Source organism: Myodes glareolus, chromosome 14 (genome assembly GCF_982192425.1).
Source record: "Myodes glareolus chromosome 14, mMyoGla1.1, whole genome shotgun sequence".
Taxonomy (NCBI): domain Eukaryota; kingdom Metazoa; phylum Chordata; class Mammalia; order Rodentia; family Cricetidae; genus Myodes; species Myodes glareolus.
The window spans coordinates 73,675,473-73,694,557 of NC_142039.1; the positions used below are offsets into that span (position 1 = coordinate 73,675,473).

A 19,085-nucleotide genomic window follows, 5' to 3' on the forward strand; every position below is an offset into this window, starting at 1 on the left:
CTGCGGACTAAGGGAGAGTTCGAAAGCCCAGACTGTCCTGCTTGTTCTCAGGAAGAAATTCACGTGGATGGACCGCAGCTCACTCCCAACTCTCACGCGCACCTGTTTTCATTGCCAACATTAATGGGAGCCGCAGCTCCCACTTCTAACTAGCCATTAACACAAGTCCTTGCAGGGAAGGACAGCCTCCTGGGTGGGGGTCTTTACTGAGCCTGCCTGACTGGTTCCCTCTGGGAGAGTCAGCGAGGCACCGGTGTGCGCCGAGCATTGTCCCAGCTGGGTTTAGTGAGAACCCCCCCCCCCCCCCCGCGCAGAGTTCTGTCACGTCCCGCACAAGACAGCCACTGGCGCAGATTCACTGCTTGCACGGGTGGAAGGGGTCCAGAGGAACTGGCTTTCAGGAAAGTGGGGACAGGAGAGACCTGCGGTCAGAGACTGAAATAGAAGAGAGAGCGGGAAGGAGGGAATGAGGGAGGGGCGGGAGAAGAAGAGGGGAGGCAGAGAGGGAGGGAAAGCAGAGAGGGGAGAGAGAGAAAGAGATCTCCCTGCCTCCACGTCCTTGTCTTTCATTGTTGTCTTTATTAGTAAAATGTGTCTGTCACTGTCCACGCGTCCCCGGTGGTCTTCTGGCTGCAGAGTACCAGCCCCTGGAAATGCCAGCATCTGCTCTCTGGCTGCACCACCCAATGGTTGGCACCTGAGCCGACGGGGGCGTGGCCGGTGACGGCAGGGACAGGGCGGGGCCTGTCCCGGAAGCGGGTGCCGAGGACCGAAGAACTGGGAGATGGAGGCACCCGCGGTGCTGCTGGTGATGGGTGTGAGCGGCTCCGGGAAGTAGGTCGCGGAGGCCGCAGGCGGGCGGGAACTGGGAGGCGGTGGGGCGCCCTGAGCCCTGGGAGCCCTGCCTTTGCCGCCCCTGCTGAGGTCCCCTGCTCTCCTGCCCCGCTAGCCTCTCCTCAAGGGTCACCACCGACGAAAGCCGAGGTCCTGTTGGTGGTGCCTAGCAGCCGGGGAATGAAGGTCAGGCGTAGGGAGGCTGCAGAGCGGAAAGTTGTTACAGGAAAGACGCAGCCCGCTACAGCTTTCAGCTTCAGCCTTACATACCCTGGACCTCGGGCATCTTGCCGAGCAAGTGGGAGGGTGCAAAGTCCCAAACCAAGTGGTGAACCTTGTCCTGGGTCTGGAAAGCTTTGTCTGGTTGGGCGGATGGTTTCCCTCCTGGGTGAGTTTCCGGATTTTTCTGAATAGACATTGAAAAGTGAAGATAACCCTGCAAGGTATCGTATTCCTTGATCGTGTTCCTGCTTAAGTTGGAATGTTCATATGGAACGTGCCAGGACGCTACAAACTATGCAGTTTTTTGCCAGCCCGGTGCAGTCAGTTTAGAAGTAAGCCAGCAGTAGGCATTTCGTTTGATAGACACCGGACTGCACCGGTGTAAACCAAAGACACCAAACTGCAACACGCAACTACAGGCAACAAAATATTTGTTAACTAGTGAACCAGAGTGTCGTAGCCACACGTTCGGGCGCCCTCTGACCTTCAGTCAAGGTGGGGCGACCCACTTCTGTGGGCTGCCCCCACACCAAAGTCTTTTAAGGGTTACTGTGTCCTATCAGGAACTTTCCAAACGGTAAGGCAAGGTAGCTCTTTAAAATGAAAAATTTATTTTTATTGCGTGTGTGTGTGTGAGGGGGCGGGCCCGCACCTGCACACAAAGGAGTGCAGGTGTCTGCAGACGCATCTTATCCTCTGCAGCTGGGCTCCAGGTGGCAGTGAGCCAATCCACGTCGGTTCTGGGAACTGATCTCCAGTGCTCTGCAAGAGCAGGATGCACTCTTAACCAGTGAGACCTCTCTCCAGCCCCAGAAGGTAGCTTTAGGCTTCCAAAATTACTGTTTTATCCCCGCAGCAGGCATTCTAATTTATTAATTATTTAGCAGTATTTAATTTGAGCTAGGATTTTTGATATGCAGCCGAGGCTGGCCTTTCAAAGGCAGCGATCTGCCTCGGTTTTCTAGGTACTGAGATCACAGGCACAGTCGGCCATTCTCTGCTTCAAAAATCAAGACTCAGAACTGAAAGTGAAATGAAGCAGAGCCCAGGGCCTAGGTGTGGAGTGCTTGACTGTCCTGCCATGGGGGAACTGTGGGTGTGACTGGTGTGTGTGTGTGTGTGTGTGTGTGTGTGTGTGTGTGTGTATGTACTTGACTGTCCTGCCCTGGGGGAGCTGTAGGTGTGATTCCATGGCTGTCAAGCCCTGGGTTCAGTTCCAGCACCATAAAGCAAACAAATCCCTGCTGTTGTATAATTGGGAAACCTGTTCTCTCTGTTCATTGTCTCTTCCCCTTTAGAGACCCTTTCTATCTCTCCCAGAACAGCACCTATCCCATAATAAGTGCTTATGTTGTAGTAAAGCCATCTCAGCTTCTGCTAGAATAAACTTAAATCTCGATTTCTTTAGTCCTTCCCTCTCCCGCACTGGCAAACTGTCTTCTAAAGTGTCATTTAGCTCAACCTGCTGGGAGAGAGACATCTGGGCACTGAAGTTGGGTTGTAAGCTTAAATCCAGTCATTGCTTATGAGCCCCACGCTGCACCTTGTTCCTGCAGTCGTCCGGGTCCTCTAGTTTAGATCTGGATGGAGCAGGGACAATGGATTTTTCCTTTCATAATGTAGCTCTTCTTTTAGACTATAGTTGGTGGCTAACATTTATTCATAATCTAGCTTGATTGTAAGTATGATTTTTTTTTTCTGTGCAAAACTCTGGTTTGGTCAGGTGTGGTGGCACTTACCTTTAATCCCAGCACATCATAGTGGTCTCATCTTTGTCTTTTGGGAACTACTAGGTGATACATATTCAAGAAAAATTGTGACTAGAAAGATAGCTCAGTGCTTAAGAGCACTGGCTGCTCTTGTAGAAGACCTGGGTTCGATCCTAGCACTCACATGGTGGCTCCATGGGCACCGCACATGTGGTGCACTGTGGCATGAATCTAACTGGTCTGAATAATAAAAACCTGGAGTCGGATATTAGGGGTGAAAGCTGAGCGATCAGAGAAGCAGAGCCGCAGCCATTAGTTCTTACCTCTTCTAAATCTTCAGACCGAATGGGATAGCCTGTCTCTACAAGTCCTCAGACTGAATCCTGAGCGCCTGCCATCTATTCCCCTCTCTGCCCAGCCATTTCACTTCCCATCTCCACCTCCCTAGTGCTGGGATTAAAGGTGTGAGCCACCACTGCCTGGCCTCTGTGGCTAACTATGTGGCTAGCTCTGCACTCTGATCTTCAGGCAGGCTTTATTTGTTAAAGCACAAACAAAATATCACCACAGCTCACTAATTTACATGGAAACACAGCATCAACACAGCGCACTAACTTACATAAAAACAAAATATCCATATGCATAAAATAAAGTTCTTTTAATTGGCTGAAGAAAGTAGAGGCGAATAGACACCTTGTGCGGTTCAGTTCCCCTGCACAAACTGAGGACTTGAGAAACCCAGTTAGCTACAAGGATAATCAGAGCAGGAAGAGCGCTGGGGCCCAGATCTCCCCTTTTGAGGCCCCAGCCCTCACGCATGCTCTGTGGGACACCCTGTCTTAACCATTGGCCTTGACCATGCTTGAGTCACTGACCTTGTCTTTTAGGTCTGTCTTTTATGTGTATGGATTGTTGTTTTATTATTTTTGACTGCCTGTATGAGTACCACATGGGTGCAGTGTGTGAGGGAGCCAGAAGAGGGCACCAGATCCCCTGCAACTGGAGTTGCAGATGCAGGGAACCAAACCCAGGGCTGCTGGAAGAGCGGCCAGTGCTCTAACTGATAAGCCACCTCTCCAGCCCCTTCTGCGTATCTAGTAAATTAGCAATGCTTTGATTCATTTATAGCCCCCGAACTTTATACAGTGCTGCAGGAGATTAAATTTTATTAACACCCCTCTCGCTGGGTGTATCAAACACATTTCAGGACAGGCCCCCGAGTAGTTGGCCAACACAAAACAAAATAGTATTTTTTTAAATAAATAAAACCAACTCTTTTGAATCTCTGATAAAACTTCTATTTTATCCATTCAGTATTCTCTCTCAAAAGATGAACATCTACCTAATAGATAAAGCAATGATTCCCTGTTGTCATTTTGTGGGTTTTTTGAGTCAGCATCTCGGTGTGCCATCCAAACTGGCCTAGAACCAACTATCTTCCTGCCTCCATGTCTCATGTCCTGAATCACAGGTCTGTGCTGTGCCACCACAAGTAGCTGTGACACGCTGATTAGTGAGACAAAACCTTGTTGTTGTTAGTTCTTGTTTATTTGTTTTGTGGGGCGGCAAGTGCTAGGATTGCGGGCATGTACACCTGGCTCAGTGGTCTAATTAGATCTGATACACTGCTTTCGGGTACACATCTTAGGACTTCAGGGTTAAGGGCATCTCTGCTTTAGGACCAACAGGAACCTGCATTTTAATGTGACAGCTGTTCGTCTCTCAAAACAGCTGGCACATGTGTTGGGCAGTGATGTAGGAGGTTCTTCTGTATATGTGTTGCTTTTTATTGGTTAATAAATAAACTGCCTTGGCCTGTTGATAGGGCGGAGTAGAATTGGGCGGGGGAAACTATACTGAAAGCTAGGAGAAAGAAGGCAGAGTCAGGAGAAGCCACGTAGCTCCGTAACCCCGTCAGAGACAGAATCTGGACAGAATCTTGCTGGTTAGCCACAGCTACATGGCAATACACAGATTAATGGAGATGGGTTAATTTAAAATACAAGAGTTAGCCAGAGGAGGCTGGAAAGATGGCTCAGTGGTTAAGAGTACTGACTGCTCTTCCAGAGGACCCAGGTTCAATTCCCAGCTCCCACATGGCAGCTCACAACTGTCTGAAGATTCATTTGCAGGGGATCTGACACCTTCACATCAATGCACATAAAATAAAGTTAAATAAACCATAAAAAAAGAGTTAGCCAGAAATACACTTAAGCTATTGGCCAAACAGTATTGCAAATAATATAGTTTCTTTGTGGTTATTTCGAGGCTGAGCAGCCAGGAACAAACAAGTGGCCTCCTACAACAGGGCAGAAATGGAGACATCTCTGTTCTTTCCGCAGATCTACCGTGGGCAAACTGCTGGCCTCCAAGGTAATGTCCCTCATCCACTGTTTCCTCCCTTTCTTATGAACTATGGTTTGATGCCTTTGCATGGCAATCCAGGATTCTTCTTGGTAATGGTAAGTGACAGGGGCAGCCTCAGAGCAGCGACTTCTTCCCTCCTTCCTTCCTTCAAGATTTATTCGTTTTATGTATATGGGTGCTCTATCTGCATGTACACCTGCAGACCAGAAGAGGGCATCCAATCTCTCCACAGATGGTTGTGAACCACCATGTGGTTGCTGGAAATTGAACTCAGGATCTCTGGAAGAGCAGTCAGTGCTTGTAACCCCAGAGCCATCTCTCCAGCACCCAGACCAGTGATTTTTATACCTGCCTGCCAGTAAGCTCCCCGTGACTGAACCGTGGGCCTTGCTGATGCTATGTATACTCTTCCTTCATTCCTAAAGCTGGGATGGAAATTCTACGATGCTGATGATTACCACTCCGAAGAGAATCGGATGAAGATGGGGAGAGGGGTACCACTGAGCGACCAGGTAACGTTGGCTATGGGTGTCCAAGATCTCTGTATCATGCATCCTTCTTTATTAGCTCGGAGCCTGAACTTTCCCATGAACTCGGCCCCAGGAGTGAGCTACCTTCTGCCCTATCTCATGCATAGCCAGCCACAGTTTGTTGCAGGATTTTAATCTCTAATCCCCAAGTGGGCTGAGGCTTCTCCCTTGCATTCATACAGGGAAGTTAATGCCTCCCAGGCCCTCATCTCCCCCACACCATCCAAGTTCTGGTGAACTCCAAGGCCACAGCAACCGTGCAAATGTGTGAGCAGGTGTGATCAAGTGTGGCTGGGTGTCTTAATTACTTTTCTATTGCTGGGTTAAAACACCATGACCGAAGCATTTTATAAAAACACTTAATTGGGCTTAGAGTTTCAGAGGGTTAGAGTCCATGATGGTGGAGCAAAGGCAAGACAGCGGGAACAGCTGAGATTTTCAATAATTGATCTGAAACAAGAGGCAGAGAGCACATCGGGAATGTGCACATCGTTTAAAACCGCAAAGCCTGCCCCCAGTGACACTTCCTCCAGGGAGGCCACACCTCTTAATCTTCCCCCCAAAGTTCCATCAGCTGGGGTAGGAACTAAGTACCCAGACACCTGCGCCTATGGAGGCGGGGCTCACTCAGGCCACTGCACCAGGCACCATGTCTGAGACCCTTTGGGCCTTCAGTGATCTCAAGTTTGTCAAGTCTCTTTAAGAAGTGTTAGGTGCTCTTCTGTCTCCAGCAGGAGCCTCTCAGCTAGTCCCTGCCATGGTCATGTTCCTCCTCATGGGGCTCTTGTGTCCGCTGTCCCACCGAGCTCCTCCTCCCAATATCTCAGCTCCTAGGCCACTCCTCGGGGATGCCAACTCAAAGGCCATCCCTTCCTTTCGAGCTGAAGGTCTTGATAATCCACCAAAGGCAGGCTTCCCCGGAATTAAATTTCAGTTGTTGAAAAGGGTATGGCGGTTGTGTGGTGTGGCGGTTGTGTGGTGTGGCACAGGGATGACACTGGTTCAGAATCTCAGGCAAGAGGGGAGACCTTTCTTGGATGGCACTGGGACTTCAAGGCTGGCCTTCTGCTCCCCACACCTGGGAGCTGCTTTAGAGAATATACCTGAGAGGCTGGAGAAGTGGCTTCGTGCTTAGGAGCACTGGTGGCTCTCTCAGAGGTTTGGGTTCCGTTCCCAGCACCCACATGGCAGCTCACAGGTGCCACTAACTCCAGTTCCAGGGGATTCCCCTGCCCTCTTCTAGCTCCTGTGGTCACTGCATGTACTCAGCATGCTATATACACACAGGCAAAACACTCACATAAAACAAAATCATACTTGAAGAAATATACCCCAAAGTTAAAATTAAAAAGCTTAATAATACCATCACTTTGTTCATTCCCATCAGTGCTTGAATGTGGTAGGCAACCCTGGCTAACCAAGGCACTACAAGAGCCAATTTGAAAGACAAGTTCAAGTGGTATATTAAGAAGTTAACTCGGTGGGGCAGTGGTGGCACACACCTTTAACCTCAGCACTTCAGAGACAGAGGCAGGAGGATCTCTGAGTTCAAGGCCAGCCTGCACTATAGAGCCAGGCTACACAGAGAGACCCTGTTGGGGGCGGTCAGCTCAAGGGTAAGTAGAAAGCTGCAGATGCACCTAGATGAAGGTTCTGATTAGGTGTACCGGGAGGATATATTAGCTACAGTAAGAGGTGTGTGAGCACCACAGCCAGGGGAGACATTCACACAGCAGGGAGGCTGCGGGGGGTATAAAGGATGTAGCTTAAGGGGACTTACACTATTATGAAAGAGCCACTGACACCAGAGCCAAGGAATGGTTTCTGTGGTTGTAGGGCCTTGGGCATGGCCCTCAGCTTGGCCATGCCCAGTTCCCACAACCACTAAGGTCCCTCTGGAGCTAACATTTGTGACTTATGGTACCATTGTTTCTTACCTGGGAAAGTTTCTAATTCTTGTTCTAATTTTAGGACAGGATTCCATGGCTCTGCAGCTTGCACGACATATTAGTAAGGTAAGAAATCATCTGCCCCTGGTATAATCCAGTAAGTTAAAAAAAAAATCAATGTTGAAATTACAACTGGCTGCACCCATGCCAAAGACATGGGTAAACCAGGTCCTCAGTCAGCTCTGCCCTCTGAACAGCTCGGAAGGGAGAAACTGACGACGCCTGGAGCCCAAGATCATTCAGATCTCCTGTAAAACCTCCACTAAGGCTGAACGCACTCAGGGCTCATTTCCTAGTAACACTTCGCATTGGCAGAGACCACTCCGCCACCTAGAACTGACACAAATTCTAGTACCCCCATTCTGCAGCCCTCATCTTTTTTTCCCTCTGGGGGTGGGATGCATCTTGTTCCTTTTATTTTGGAAACAGAGATGTGGCCTTGGGACAGCAAGTCATTCTAGCCTGTTCAGCCCTGAAGAAAATGTACAGAGATATCTTGATACAGGGAAGAAGTGATGAGCCCCTGAAAAGCAACGAGACCGCAAAGGAAAGGCTGGCCAGTCAACAGCTCTTGGTGGTCTATCTCTGTGGCTCGTTTGAGATCATTTCCAGACGACTGTCCCAACGAAAAGGACATTTTATGCCGCCCGAGTTACTGCAGTCCCAGTTCAGTATTCTGGAGCCTCCATCAGCTCCTGAAAACTTCATCCAGGTCAGCGTGAATCAAAGTCTCTCGGAGATCGTCGATGCCATTCTGGAAGCTCTGCCAATGAAGTAATCACTCCACACCTGTGGGGTCGCGCACGCTCTAGTTCCAAGCTCGCCAGTGTATTCTAGGTTCCTCATTGAGAACAGACTGCAGTACATGGAGCACCGTTTGCCTGTATGGACGGGAGTCTGTGGTGTGCCACAGCTGTGCCAGGAGGGGAAAGGATGTACAATGCAACCAGATGGTCAGTGGAAATTGTGCAATCAATGCTAGAAATTATTCCCGTTTAAAAGAACAGTGCCTTGTGCTTGTGTTTGCACAAATGGAGGAAATCTGCTACCCTGGAGGCCCACTGGAATTGGTCTCGGCAATAGAGACCTGAACTCAGAGCAGCCACTCACTGCTGGCATTTCATGCCATGCTGCTCTTGGTTTTCAAGCAGGGTTTCTCCGTGTAACAGCTCCAGCTGTCCTGGAACTCACTCTGTAGAGCACCCTGAAGCTCACCGAGATCCGCCTGCCTCTGCTCCCCCAGTGCTGGGATTAAAGACGTGCACCACCACCACCCCGCTGCTGACTGTTTTTAAATATTTAGATTAGCATACAAAATCATAGACTTCACTTTCCTTTATTATTTATATCTTCCTTTATTATTACTGTGATTATTTTTTCTTTTGGGCCTCACTGTGTAGCCCTGGTTGGCCTTAAACTCAGAGATCTACCTGCTTCTGCCTCCCCAGTGCTGGGATTAAAGGTGTGCGTTACCATAACTGGCTTCATCTTCATACAAACGTCATTATGTCCTATAATCTGCCATTAATTACGCTTTGCTTTAATTCATCCCCCTTCACAGCCTCCCCTACCCTTGTCCCCTGCTCCTCCCTGGCAGGTTCCCTTCCTTTCCCTTCCTGCATCCTGCATTCATGGTTTCTCTTTAAGATCTCTTCCTGCCTGCTTGGTGTACACATCATATATGTATATGAAATTTTAAGTTTAGGTCCTGCTTGGGAGAGAATATGAGCCTTTTTACAACTACATAAAATTCCATTGTATACGAACATCACATTTAAAACTTTTTTTTTCTTTTTTTAAAAAAGCTGTGTAGACATGTACACCAGGCTGGTCTAGAATTCACAGAGATCTGGCTGCCTCCTGAGTGCTGAAGTTAAAGGTGCGCACCACAACTGCCGGGCATACCCCATTTCTTTAACTGTTAATTTTTTGAGTGTCTCTCTATGTAGTCCTGGCTGTCTTGGAGCCCCCTACATTGACCAAGCTGACCTCAGACTCAGGGAGCTGAGATTAAAGGTGTGTGCAACCATACCCATGAGGGATTTTTTTTTTCAGTTGATAGGATGGGGAAGACCCATCCTATCGGGAGCTGCTAGGTCCTGGCCTCAGCACTCTCTCAGGGTTCAGAATAGGACTTCTATGACAAGCGAAGACTGGGCTTGGAAAATGGACCTGAGGGGTAAAACAAACTGACTTAGGCTTGTTTTTCCTGAAAGTTTATTCCTTAGGGGAAGATGAGAATAAGGGCTAAGGGCAAGACGTAAGGGATAAGGGGAAGGGAAAAGAAGCGTAGGAGTATAAGGTATAAAAAGGGTAAGAGTAAGGAGTGATCCACAAAGCTTTCCGTTTATATAGGCAGACACATTAACAATCCCGCAGGCAGTAACAACAGTGTCAAGCATGCATTTTCAGTCATCAGAGACTGGTGGATCTGGTAAGCAGGCACCCTATGTCTCAGCGGGGCTTCTGGCCTGTGGGCTTGATTTGCATCAGCATCTAGCTGGTTGACTTTAAAGGAATCTCTTCTGGGGACCCTGCTTTTGACTCCAGCAGGGTGCTCAGTGAGAATTTTTCTCTCTGAAGCTAGTTTTAGCAACTCTGGCCTTTTTCCTGTATAAACAATTTCCTGGGCTATGATCCTATGTTAGTTGAAACCAAGGTAATACAGAATATTAGCCTGTTAAGTCAGAGCAGAAGACCAGTAGATTACACCTTCTGAGTCTCCTGTATGAGGCTCCTCTCTTATCAGTGAGTACTATCAATGAGAAAGCTTGTGGGTGACTATTTTTATGTAGATTTTGGCTGAGAATAAGGACTTGACTTTCAAATCTTGACTTCATGGTGTGGGGGAGGGAACCGGTTGACCTACAGGAAAACTCAGGTTTATACACTGCTGGGATACTACACAAGGGAGAAATGCCATGATTTCACAAGAGTTTTACAGAATTGATAGTGACTTATCCAAAGGAGATGTTCCGCAGCTTTGCAGAAAGTGGTTCTCCAGGTGGAGTGCACATATATACTTACCGTGGACAGTCCCGTAGATCAGCCAGCTGTATACTTACTGTGTAACACCTGGGGCTCCCCACCCCAATGTGGGCAGCTCCACCCTATGGGCTTGGGTCCCACTCTAAATAAAAAGCACTTGCGTTGAGCAGCAGGCTTCACTCCATGCTTCCTGACTGAATGCAATGTCACCAGTCACTACAGGCTCAAGCTGCCATGCTGGCCTCACCCGCCAACTGTGAAGTCACATGAGCCCACCCTTATTTTCCCAAGGTGCTGCTTGCCAGGTGCTTGGTCACAGCAGCAGGGAGAATGGCCGCACCTGGCACTCCTGTGGCCTTTCTGCTCTGCCACTTTGCCAAGTAATTTGGGACATGTCCTCCCTGGTGTCAGAACATGGTCCAATGTTCATATTCCTGCCAGATGAGGCCAAGAGTTCCTCACATGGGCCAGGCATGGTGGTGCTCACCTTTAATCTTAGCAGTCCAGGGGCAGCTGAATCTGTTAGTTCAAGGCCAGCCTGGCCTACTTGCTTAGTTCCAGGAAGGCTCCAAAGCTACAGAGAGCCTGTTTCAAACAAACAAACCAAATAATAAAAGCATGAGTTCCCTACACTGAGAAGTAGAGGAAGGAACTGTGAACCGGCTGTACGTACTGGGCCGCAGCTACGATAAGTCCTCTGGGAGCCTGGAGGAAAAGACCTGGTAGGAAACTTGGGACTTGGTCTAGATCTGCTGAACGACATAGTCCTTGGTAGATGGTTTCTGTGCCCAACTCCCTCCCCATGACAGATCTGAAAACACCCTAGATAAGTCTCATACCACATCACCACAGATGTGCCACGGCTGGACCTGAGACTGTTATGGGACCAGAAAATGAAGAGAAAGACAGTGGGTTCCCAACCCCCAATGCAGCTTAGCATCGATGTCTCAGGGCTGCAGACATGGCTCAGTGTAGAACACTCACTGAGCATGTGCCAAGCTTCGGTTCTGATCCCCAGTGCTACAAACCTGCCCATCAAGCATGCTAAGCCATTGCAACCAGGCTGTTCAGGCAGCTGACCCGAGAGCCTGATCCAGAACCCCAGGCAAGGTCTGGCCAATCAGACCCCATTTGGATATATAGTTTATGTAGACCACCACCTGGATGGAAGCTGGCAGGTTCCAACCAAGCAAAAAACCCACTGGACAGTTCAGGCAAATCTACAAAACTCCAGGTGAGAAGCCGCCTCCGCTATGATGCTTCTGGCTGGTGACCCGGTGAGAGCTGCAGAGTAACTGTCACTCGGCCAGGACCAAAGGGAGAGCAGAGCACAGAAAGGGGTGCAGTGAACTGGTCGTAGAATACAGGATAGGCTGGGCAGTGGTGGCAGCACTCAGGGAGGCAGACAGGTGGATCTCGGTGAGTTCGAGGTCAGTCTGGTTTCCCGACTGCTCAGACCTCAATGCTCACAGAAACTAGATTAATTACAACACTGTAGGGCCAATGACTCAGGCATATTTCTAGCTAGCTCTTATGTCTTGAATTAACCTTTGTTTGTTTGTTTGTTTTTTTAAAGTTTCTCTGTGTAGTTTTGGTGACTGTTCTGGAATTAGCTCTTGTCCCGACCAGGCCGGCCTTGAACTCCACCTGCTTCTGCCTCCCAAAGGCGTGCACCACCACTGCCTGGCAAATTAACCTATTTTTGTATTGTAATGAGGCTGTGGTTTACTGGAAAGGTCGTGGTGGGGGGCATAAGCAGCTACGTTGTGTCTGCCTGACTCCATCTTCTCCTGCCTGGCTTTATTTTGGCTGTCCAGGCTGGAACTGTCCTACCCAGAAAAGACCACACTTCTGACAGTCCTTGAACCTGACTAGCAGGGAACCTTTGGAGACTCAGTCAATTTTGTCACCTCCCCGCCCCTTATATGTCAGAGTGAGATACAGTCAGCCCCCATCCTGAGACCCAGGGACTGGGGCCAGAAAGCAAGCAGCAATCAGGGATCTTGGGGACTCCCTGCCATTTGGTTGCCATGGAGATAGCCAGCAAGGCATAGAAAGGGGGAGGGCCAGATGTAGACACAGTGAGAGGCTGGAACACATTGGAGAGGGGCCTGGACTATAGAACACAGTGCTCACCCACTTCTATGGTGGGGGACAAGCCTTTAGCTTGCACATTACCATGGAAACAAAGCTCTGAGCACAGTCTAGGACTGCACAGGTCTCCAGCCTCCTCCCCCACAGAGCAGCTTGCTGCTGGGTAAGAGCCTAAACCAACACTTCAGCTGGGACATGTACTACCTCCAGGTGAACAAAGCGGTGGACAAGGGTGCTCTGGGGGGATGGGAACCTGAACAGTCACAGGTGACTGAGCCCACAGGAGCCAGCAGCAGCTCCTGAGGCACAAAAACTGCAAAGTTCCACAATTCATTCAGCATTGACCCTGGCCGCTTAACACTGACAGCCCAGACCTCAGCCCAGTGGGAACCAAGAGAAACTGCAGTGAAGCATCTACAAATGGAGACTCCCCTAGAGGGCTGGGGGAAGGTGAGGACCCGGGAGGAGCTCCCACATTCAACTCTCTCTTACACACATACACTCTCTCTCAACATTTTACCTTTTTATATTTTACTACTGTCTTTTTATTAATTTTTATTTTGTTCTTAACACTCCAATAGCTGAATTCAATGATATTTAATCCCAGCACTCAGGAGGCAGAGGCAGAGGCAGGTGAGTTTGAGGCCAGCCTGGTCTACACTGCAAGTTGCAGGTCACTCAGTCAGCTACAAAGTGAGATCCTATCTCAATAAAAAGGAAGGGGCTGGGGGAGGTGCGAAGGATGTCTTGTGCACTGTCCTCCTACACAGCCCGGCTCCCCTTTGGTCGGTGTAAGACAGGCTTGCATTTTACTGCTATAGTTGAGGGACAGAGAGCAAAGAACGTCTGACTGAGAATTATTCAGTGAGTACAAGCTCCTCCAGAAAATTGGTACTCAGCCTGTGGGGTGAGACCTTTGGGAGTCAACCACTTTCACAGATGGTTAGGTTTACTGCATATCACATATTTACATTCAGATTCTTAACAGTAGCAGAATTATAGTTATGAAGTAGCATTGAAAATAATTATATGGTTGGGGTCACCACAGCATGAGGAACTGTGTTAAAGGTCGCAGTATTAGGAAGGTTGAGAACCACTGCTCGAGGAAAAGACAGCATATGACATCACTTCTGTACCCACCCAGATGTCAGAGAAGGAAGAAGAAATATAAAACAAAGCCAAATTCTGAAATCCAGAGGAAAAGAATGCAGTAATAATAGAAAAAGCTAATTGATTATAAAAAGGTCAAGCAACCACTGAGGTAGCACAAACTGAGCCCAGGCAGGACAGGAGTGGGAGAGCATGCAGAGAACCCAGGACGGCGAGCGAGCTGCTAGAACAGCTTCTCACAGCAATGTTCACCGGACAAAGCATTAAAAATGGCCAAGCAAGGGGGCTGGAGAGATGGCTCAGAGGTTAAGAGCATCGCCTGCTCTTCCAAAGGTCCTGAGTTCAATTCCCAGCAACCACACGGTGGCTCACAACCATCTGTGATGAGGTCTGGTGCCCTCTTCTGACCTGCAGGCATACACACAGACAGAATATTGTATACATAATAAATAAATAAATATTTAAAAAAAATGCCAAGCAAAGGGGTGCCTAGCATCAGTAAAGGGGATATCTAACAAGATTAGGAAAGGCTGTTAAGCAACAGTCTTAGTACTGGGCTTACCAAATTTAATATCACTCTATGAAAGAATATACAATATGCAGTTATTTCCCTGTCTTATAACCACATTTTTGGCCATGAAATTTTGTAACACACTTTTTAGTCATCTGTGTCATACTTTGCTAATTGTTTTGTATACTAACAGTCTCCGGTTACTCACTAGTCATTTCTGTCTTTTGTTTTCTGCTCTGTGGTATAATGCTTTTGTTTAAAATGCCAAAAGACCAGCAGATAGGATAAGAAAAAGAGGGAGTATTTGTGTTCCTCTTTCGCAGAGGGTCAGCCTGCTGGACAGACTGGACAGGGGGGTCAGTGTAAACCCTTTCTTAGGGAGCACGGTGCTAGACTGACTACCAGATATGACCCGAAGAATCAGAAACGTTCAAGGTCTCTGCTGAAAGTGAGCTAAAAGTCATAAGAATAGAAAAACAAGGCATAAAGCTAAAACTGAAGTATCCTAATGAAGTACTGAGAGAGTGGACCCATCAGTGCTTGTCACCACAGGCTGGTGGACGATATGCTGCCTGTGAAACAGCCAATGGCTGATCACAACTCCAAACTAAAAGGACCTCTGAATACTCAAAGGTCGACTGTAGACACTTTAAAATAGAATTGGCATTAATGTTTTTAAGATGTGTGGCAAAAAAACATCTACAGTGGAGAGATTCATAAAAAATGTGAATACTGAAGATGTTTTAGACAATAGCAACGAGCAAGGCTGTTGAGAATCAGGTCAGTATGATAAATAACCAGACCAGCTTAAGAGTAACAGTTATTTTAAGGGGGAAACTCACGCTACAAGAGTGGGAGGTCCGATGTCCTATCTGTCCAGCGGGCACTGTGCAGAGAGAGCGCGCACCTGTTTCCTCCCAGTTTTTCTATCTGGGCCCCAGGTAGCCATACCCTAACTAGATGTGATTGGTTGATAGTTTCCCCATCATGAGGCTCCAGGTGTTCATTCCTTTCATTCACACAGGCTGCGGTAAAAGATGGCTCTAACTGTGATGAAGATAATGTGCACAACACGGCAAAACTGCCTCTAGACAGCACCTGCAACCGCATGATGGGCTGACTGAAGGGCTAGGCTGTGTGCATTCATACCAGAAGTCAAGTCAATTTATCAAACAGACTTCTGGGACAGAAAAAAAAAGTTGTTAATGAGGCAGAGGACTCTGGGAGAAATGTTTGAAAATGAAAACACCAGTCAGTCACATCTCCAGAAGACCCGCTTCCCAGTTCCTGGGCTGCCTTTGATGTTTCCCACCTGAATAACAATACAAGGAACTTTAAGAGTTTAATCAGAAGCAGTACTGCAGCTGGGAGCGGAAGGTTTGCTGTTGACCTGGGGATTCTGGCCTGGGGGTGTGGTTTTCTCCCACTGTATTGCTGTGTCTGTCATATTTTCACTACTTATGTGTGACTGGGTGTAAGGAAATGGCTGTTCACTGGTGGCATATATATTCAGCCAGTTATGGTGATGTCACACAACCAGACTGTCCACATTGGGAGGAGAAATAGTGACACGCTTGCTTTCTGGTGAGCCAGTGGATACAAACTTTGTTCCATCCACAAAGTGATTTAAAATACCGTGTATAAGGTGGGCATAAAACATTAATGGATTTTATATCTAGACTTGGGGCATACTCCTTAGATATCTCATTAGCACATCTACTCTAAAACCCAAAACAACTGAAACTTTTGGCTCAGAGCATTTCAGACAGAGATGATTTCAACATAATGTGACTCTGGCTGGCTGTAGTGGAAGCTGTCCCCCCCCCCCCCCCCCACACCATTACCTGTGAACTTCAGGAGCAGGGTCAGTTCTTGGCACACTTGTAACAGATGGACTGTGCTCTGGGATGTTTCTGCTGTCTTGTCCCATCACCCTGTAACAATGTCAATCAATCCCCATAGGCTGGTGGATGACTGTGAGTTCGAGGACAGCCAGAGATACATGGTAAGGCCCTGTATAATAATAATCTCGTTCATTACTATGGTTAAACCAAACTTGAAATCCAAGATTTGGGTATTTTTTTCCTCTTTAGTCTTTTCATACACAGGATCTCACTGTATATCCAGACTGGCCTCAAACTTTGGATCTCCCCCATTTACAGACATGCACAACCCCACTTGGCTTGAGATTAGAAATCCTGAACAGACAGATCCAGCCACCATTTGCCTGACTATTTGTTATCTGGTAACTTTGGTTTAGAGTTTCAGTTTCACCCCCTCTACTCTTCACTCCAATTGTTCTCAAGAACTTGGTGTAAGACCCACCTCTGCCTGCACTGTCTTCTCTTGGCCCTTCTGCTCTGCTGCCTCACACGGGTCAGACCTGCTCAGAGCTGAGAGCATCTAACCTGCTGGTCGGCTCGCTGTCAACACTGTACTTGCAGGACAGGGTGGCCCATGCCTATGATGATAATACTCGGGAGCCTTATTCAGGAGGAGGGCCGGGTTCATTCAGTCTGGGTACACACACACATATATGCATTTCAGAATAGCCGGTCTACAGAGTGAGACCCTCCTGTACAAACCGCTGTTATGCCCCCCTAAAGAAATACCCAACTTCTCATAAAATTCAGGATAAATCACGTCAAATAGGCTTTACATTAAGATGTGTTGAGAAAAAAAAGACATCTTTCTACAAAAGAGGCAAGACAAACCAGTGTAAAAGCTGGAAATTTATTGTTATTTTGTGATTAATAAATCAAGCTGGTATGACACTGCCCCTCGTGTGGTGCCATTCACCAGTACAGAAGTCTTTAAACCAGATAGACCGAGGCATAAGGCAGAGAGCAGAGACATGAACACTGTCCTTGCCAGCCTCTTCCAGTCCCACCTCCACCCTGTCCTCTGTACACGCTTTCTGCTTGGGGAAAGTGTCAAACAGTGCGCAGTCTGGGGCAACCTGGTCTCTCAACCTTTTAATAGCAAGCAACTTATACAAGTTATGAAATTCATCTTCTCTTTCCCTTGATTTTATTCATCTGAACTCATCTGAGATTATTTGAACATTATAATTTTGGATAACTGTACAAGAGAATACAATGACCTAAGAGAATACTGAACCAGAGCCAGCTGCATATATCACTGACCCTAAAGCTGTATTTTAATTGGTCCCGAAGGAATGTATCACCTCAACAGTGTGAGAGTTAGGCAAACAGAACTTCTTTGGGGAGGAAGAAAGAGGCTATAGGACAGCCAAACTTACTCAAAACTGTTAAAACGGCTCTTTGTTTTCCACCAGACTGACACTACTATATGCATAGAATCTTCACAGAATCTTGGCTGCCAGTATTACTTAATTCAGACTGGCCCAATCCAGAATAGATTCTGTCTCACCCCTCCCCCACCCCCTTCTCCGAGGCCCTGAACAGCACGACATTCAACTATTTCATAATAGAACTAGGCAAACACTTCAGAAACAAGTGGCTCACTAATCATTTTAAATCCAGGTACTGCCTATGAATGAGAAAGCTGATAAACCCAAAAAATAGCTCTACTTCTATATGGCAACTAAAACGGAAACATCAGCACTTTCAGTGAAAGCAGCATTTCAATCAAATGCAATGCTGCTCGGACACCCACGGGGAGCAGAAGCCCCGGCAAATGCACTGGAGTATGTTACAGTGCTCCTTCAGTCTGCACAAAATAAAGGTAATTTACAGCCATTATGTAAATGTTGAAATATTGTTACATTATATTGTCTGTACAATTAAATGTCCCTAAAGCGATAACCAGAATCAGTTTTCTTTATTGTCCACACACCTGACTAAATGGCACTTCTGCTGAAAGATGTTTATCAAAGGTGCTGTAAGATTCTACACAATTGAGAACCCTTGTCTTACGCTTCTGGTTACAGGGATTTTGCTTAGATGACCTAAAAATGTGCACTAGTTTGTGCTGCACACACATAAGCAAACTGTCAGCAGTATAAACCTTACAGCGTTGTTAGCAAAAGTACATGCCAAAGTCACAGTTAGCAATATTGTACCACAAATCATGGAGCGCAATGATCTGCTTTGTAATGCCTTTATTCTACATAAATTACTACCATGGGGTTATGTTTAAAAAGCAAGTTAGTTGGACAGATGCAGGACAAAAATTTGTTCACCCAATTAGAAAAGGTGATATTTTAAAAAAATTACAATGAATGCCAAGTGTTTGATGCATGCAGCAGCCTTAACTGAAAACATTGATTCCCACTGTTCCAAAGATACAGACACCCGCATATCCTACTGCACTCCACCTCAGATGCGTCCTATTGGTTTCCTTTATAACAGCACAGAATTCCAATGAAATAAAGCAGGTTATTTTAAAGATTTAAGAGCCGTTATCAAAAATAAATTACATTTTTTTTCAGGATACAGAAATGCTGCTATGACGGCTGGGAGCCCAGTAACCTTTCAATGGCTGCATTGATATCGCCCCCTGTTGCTATTAGTGCTTGCAAGTTTGCTTCACGGTTCAAAAATCCCATGGCACTGAGCTGTTCCAGTTGTTGCTGGAATCTGACTTCTGGACTCTGCAGCTGTTGAAGAGATCAAAGAAGCACATTCTAAGGAGAGGCAGTCTATGCTAACCCAAGCCACTGCTCAAACACTTCAACTGCTTTTTAAACAACGCATGTTGGTCTGTCGAGCTCTCTTTAAATCGTTACGTGTGCCCTGAGATACATACACCATATCTGGCTATTAAAGAGAATGAACTTACTGAACTA

General features: G+C 47.2%; 2 protein-coding genes across 6 annotated transcripts in view; one reads left to right on the forward strand and one right to left on the reverse strand.

Annotated features, from left to right (window-relative positions):
* The first annotated feature begins 736 nt into the window (after positions 1–736).
* On the forward strand, positions 737–18,826 carry Idnk (IDNK gluconokinase). Of its 4 annotated transcripts, none has more exons than XM_085699623.2 (5): positions 737–834; positions 5,108–5,138; positions 5,558–5,644; positions 7,634–7,677; positions 16,277–18,826. In XM_085699623.2, exons 1-5 carry the CDS (start codon positions 785–787, stop codon positions 16,572–16,574), a joined length of 510 nt encoding a protein of 169 aa, XP_085555749.1. In that variant the 5' UTR covers positions 737–784; the 3' UTR covers positions 16,575–18,826. The 4 variants fall into 4 exon arrangements, with proteins under 4 accessions (XP_085555749.1, XP_048303654.1, XP_048303655.1 ...); XM_048447697.2 differs by lacking the exon at positions 16,277–18,826 and adding an exon at positions 8,041–9,089; XM_048447698.2 differs by lacking the exons at positions 7,634–7,677; positions 16,277–18,826 and adding an exon at positions 8,041–8,260.
* Ubqln1 (ubiquilin 1) overlaps positions 17,034–19,085 on the reverse strand; it is a 34,174-nt gene continuing 32,122 nt past the window's right edge. For both annotated transcript variants that reach the window (XM_085699620.2, XM_085699619.2), the window contains one exon: positions 17,034–18,896. In XM_085699620.2, coding sequence (XP_085555746.1) covers positions 18,744–18,896 — 153 coding nt within the window. In that variant the 3' untranslated portion in view covers positions 17,034–18,743. The remainder of the gene's footprint in view (positions 18,897–19,085) is intronic.

Coding starts and splice junctions, on each gene's coding strand:
- Idnk (XM_048447697.2), top strand. CDS start 785: ATGGAGGCACCCGCGGTGCTGCTGGTGATGGGTGTGAGCGGCTCCGGG. Junction 5,139..5,557: donor GCAAACTGCTGGCCTCCAAG/GTAATGTCCCTC, acceptor TCATTCCTAAAG/CTGGGATGGAAATTCTACGA. Junction 5,645..7,633: donor GGGTACCACTGAGCGACCAG/GTAACGTTGGCT, acceptor TTCTAATTTTAG/GACAGGATTCCATGGCTCTG.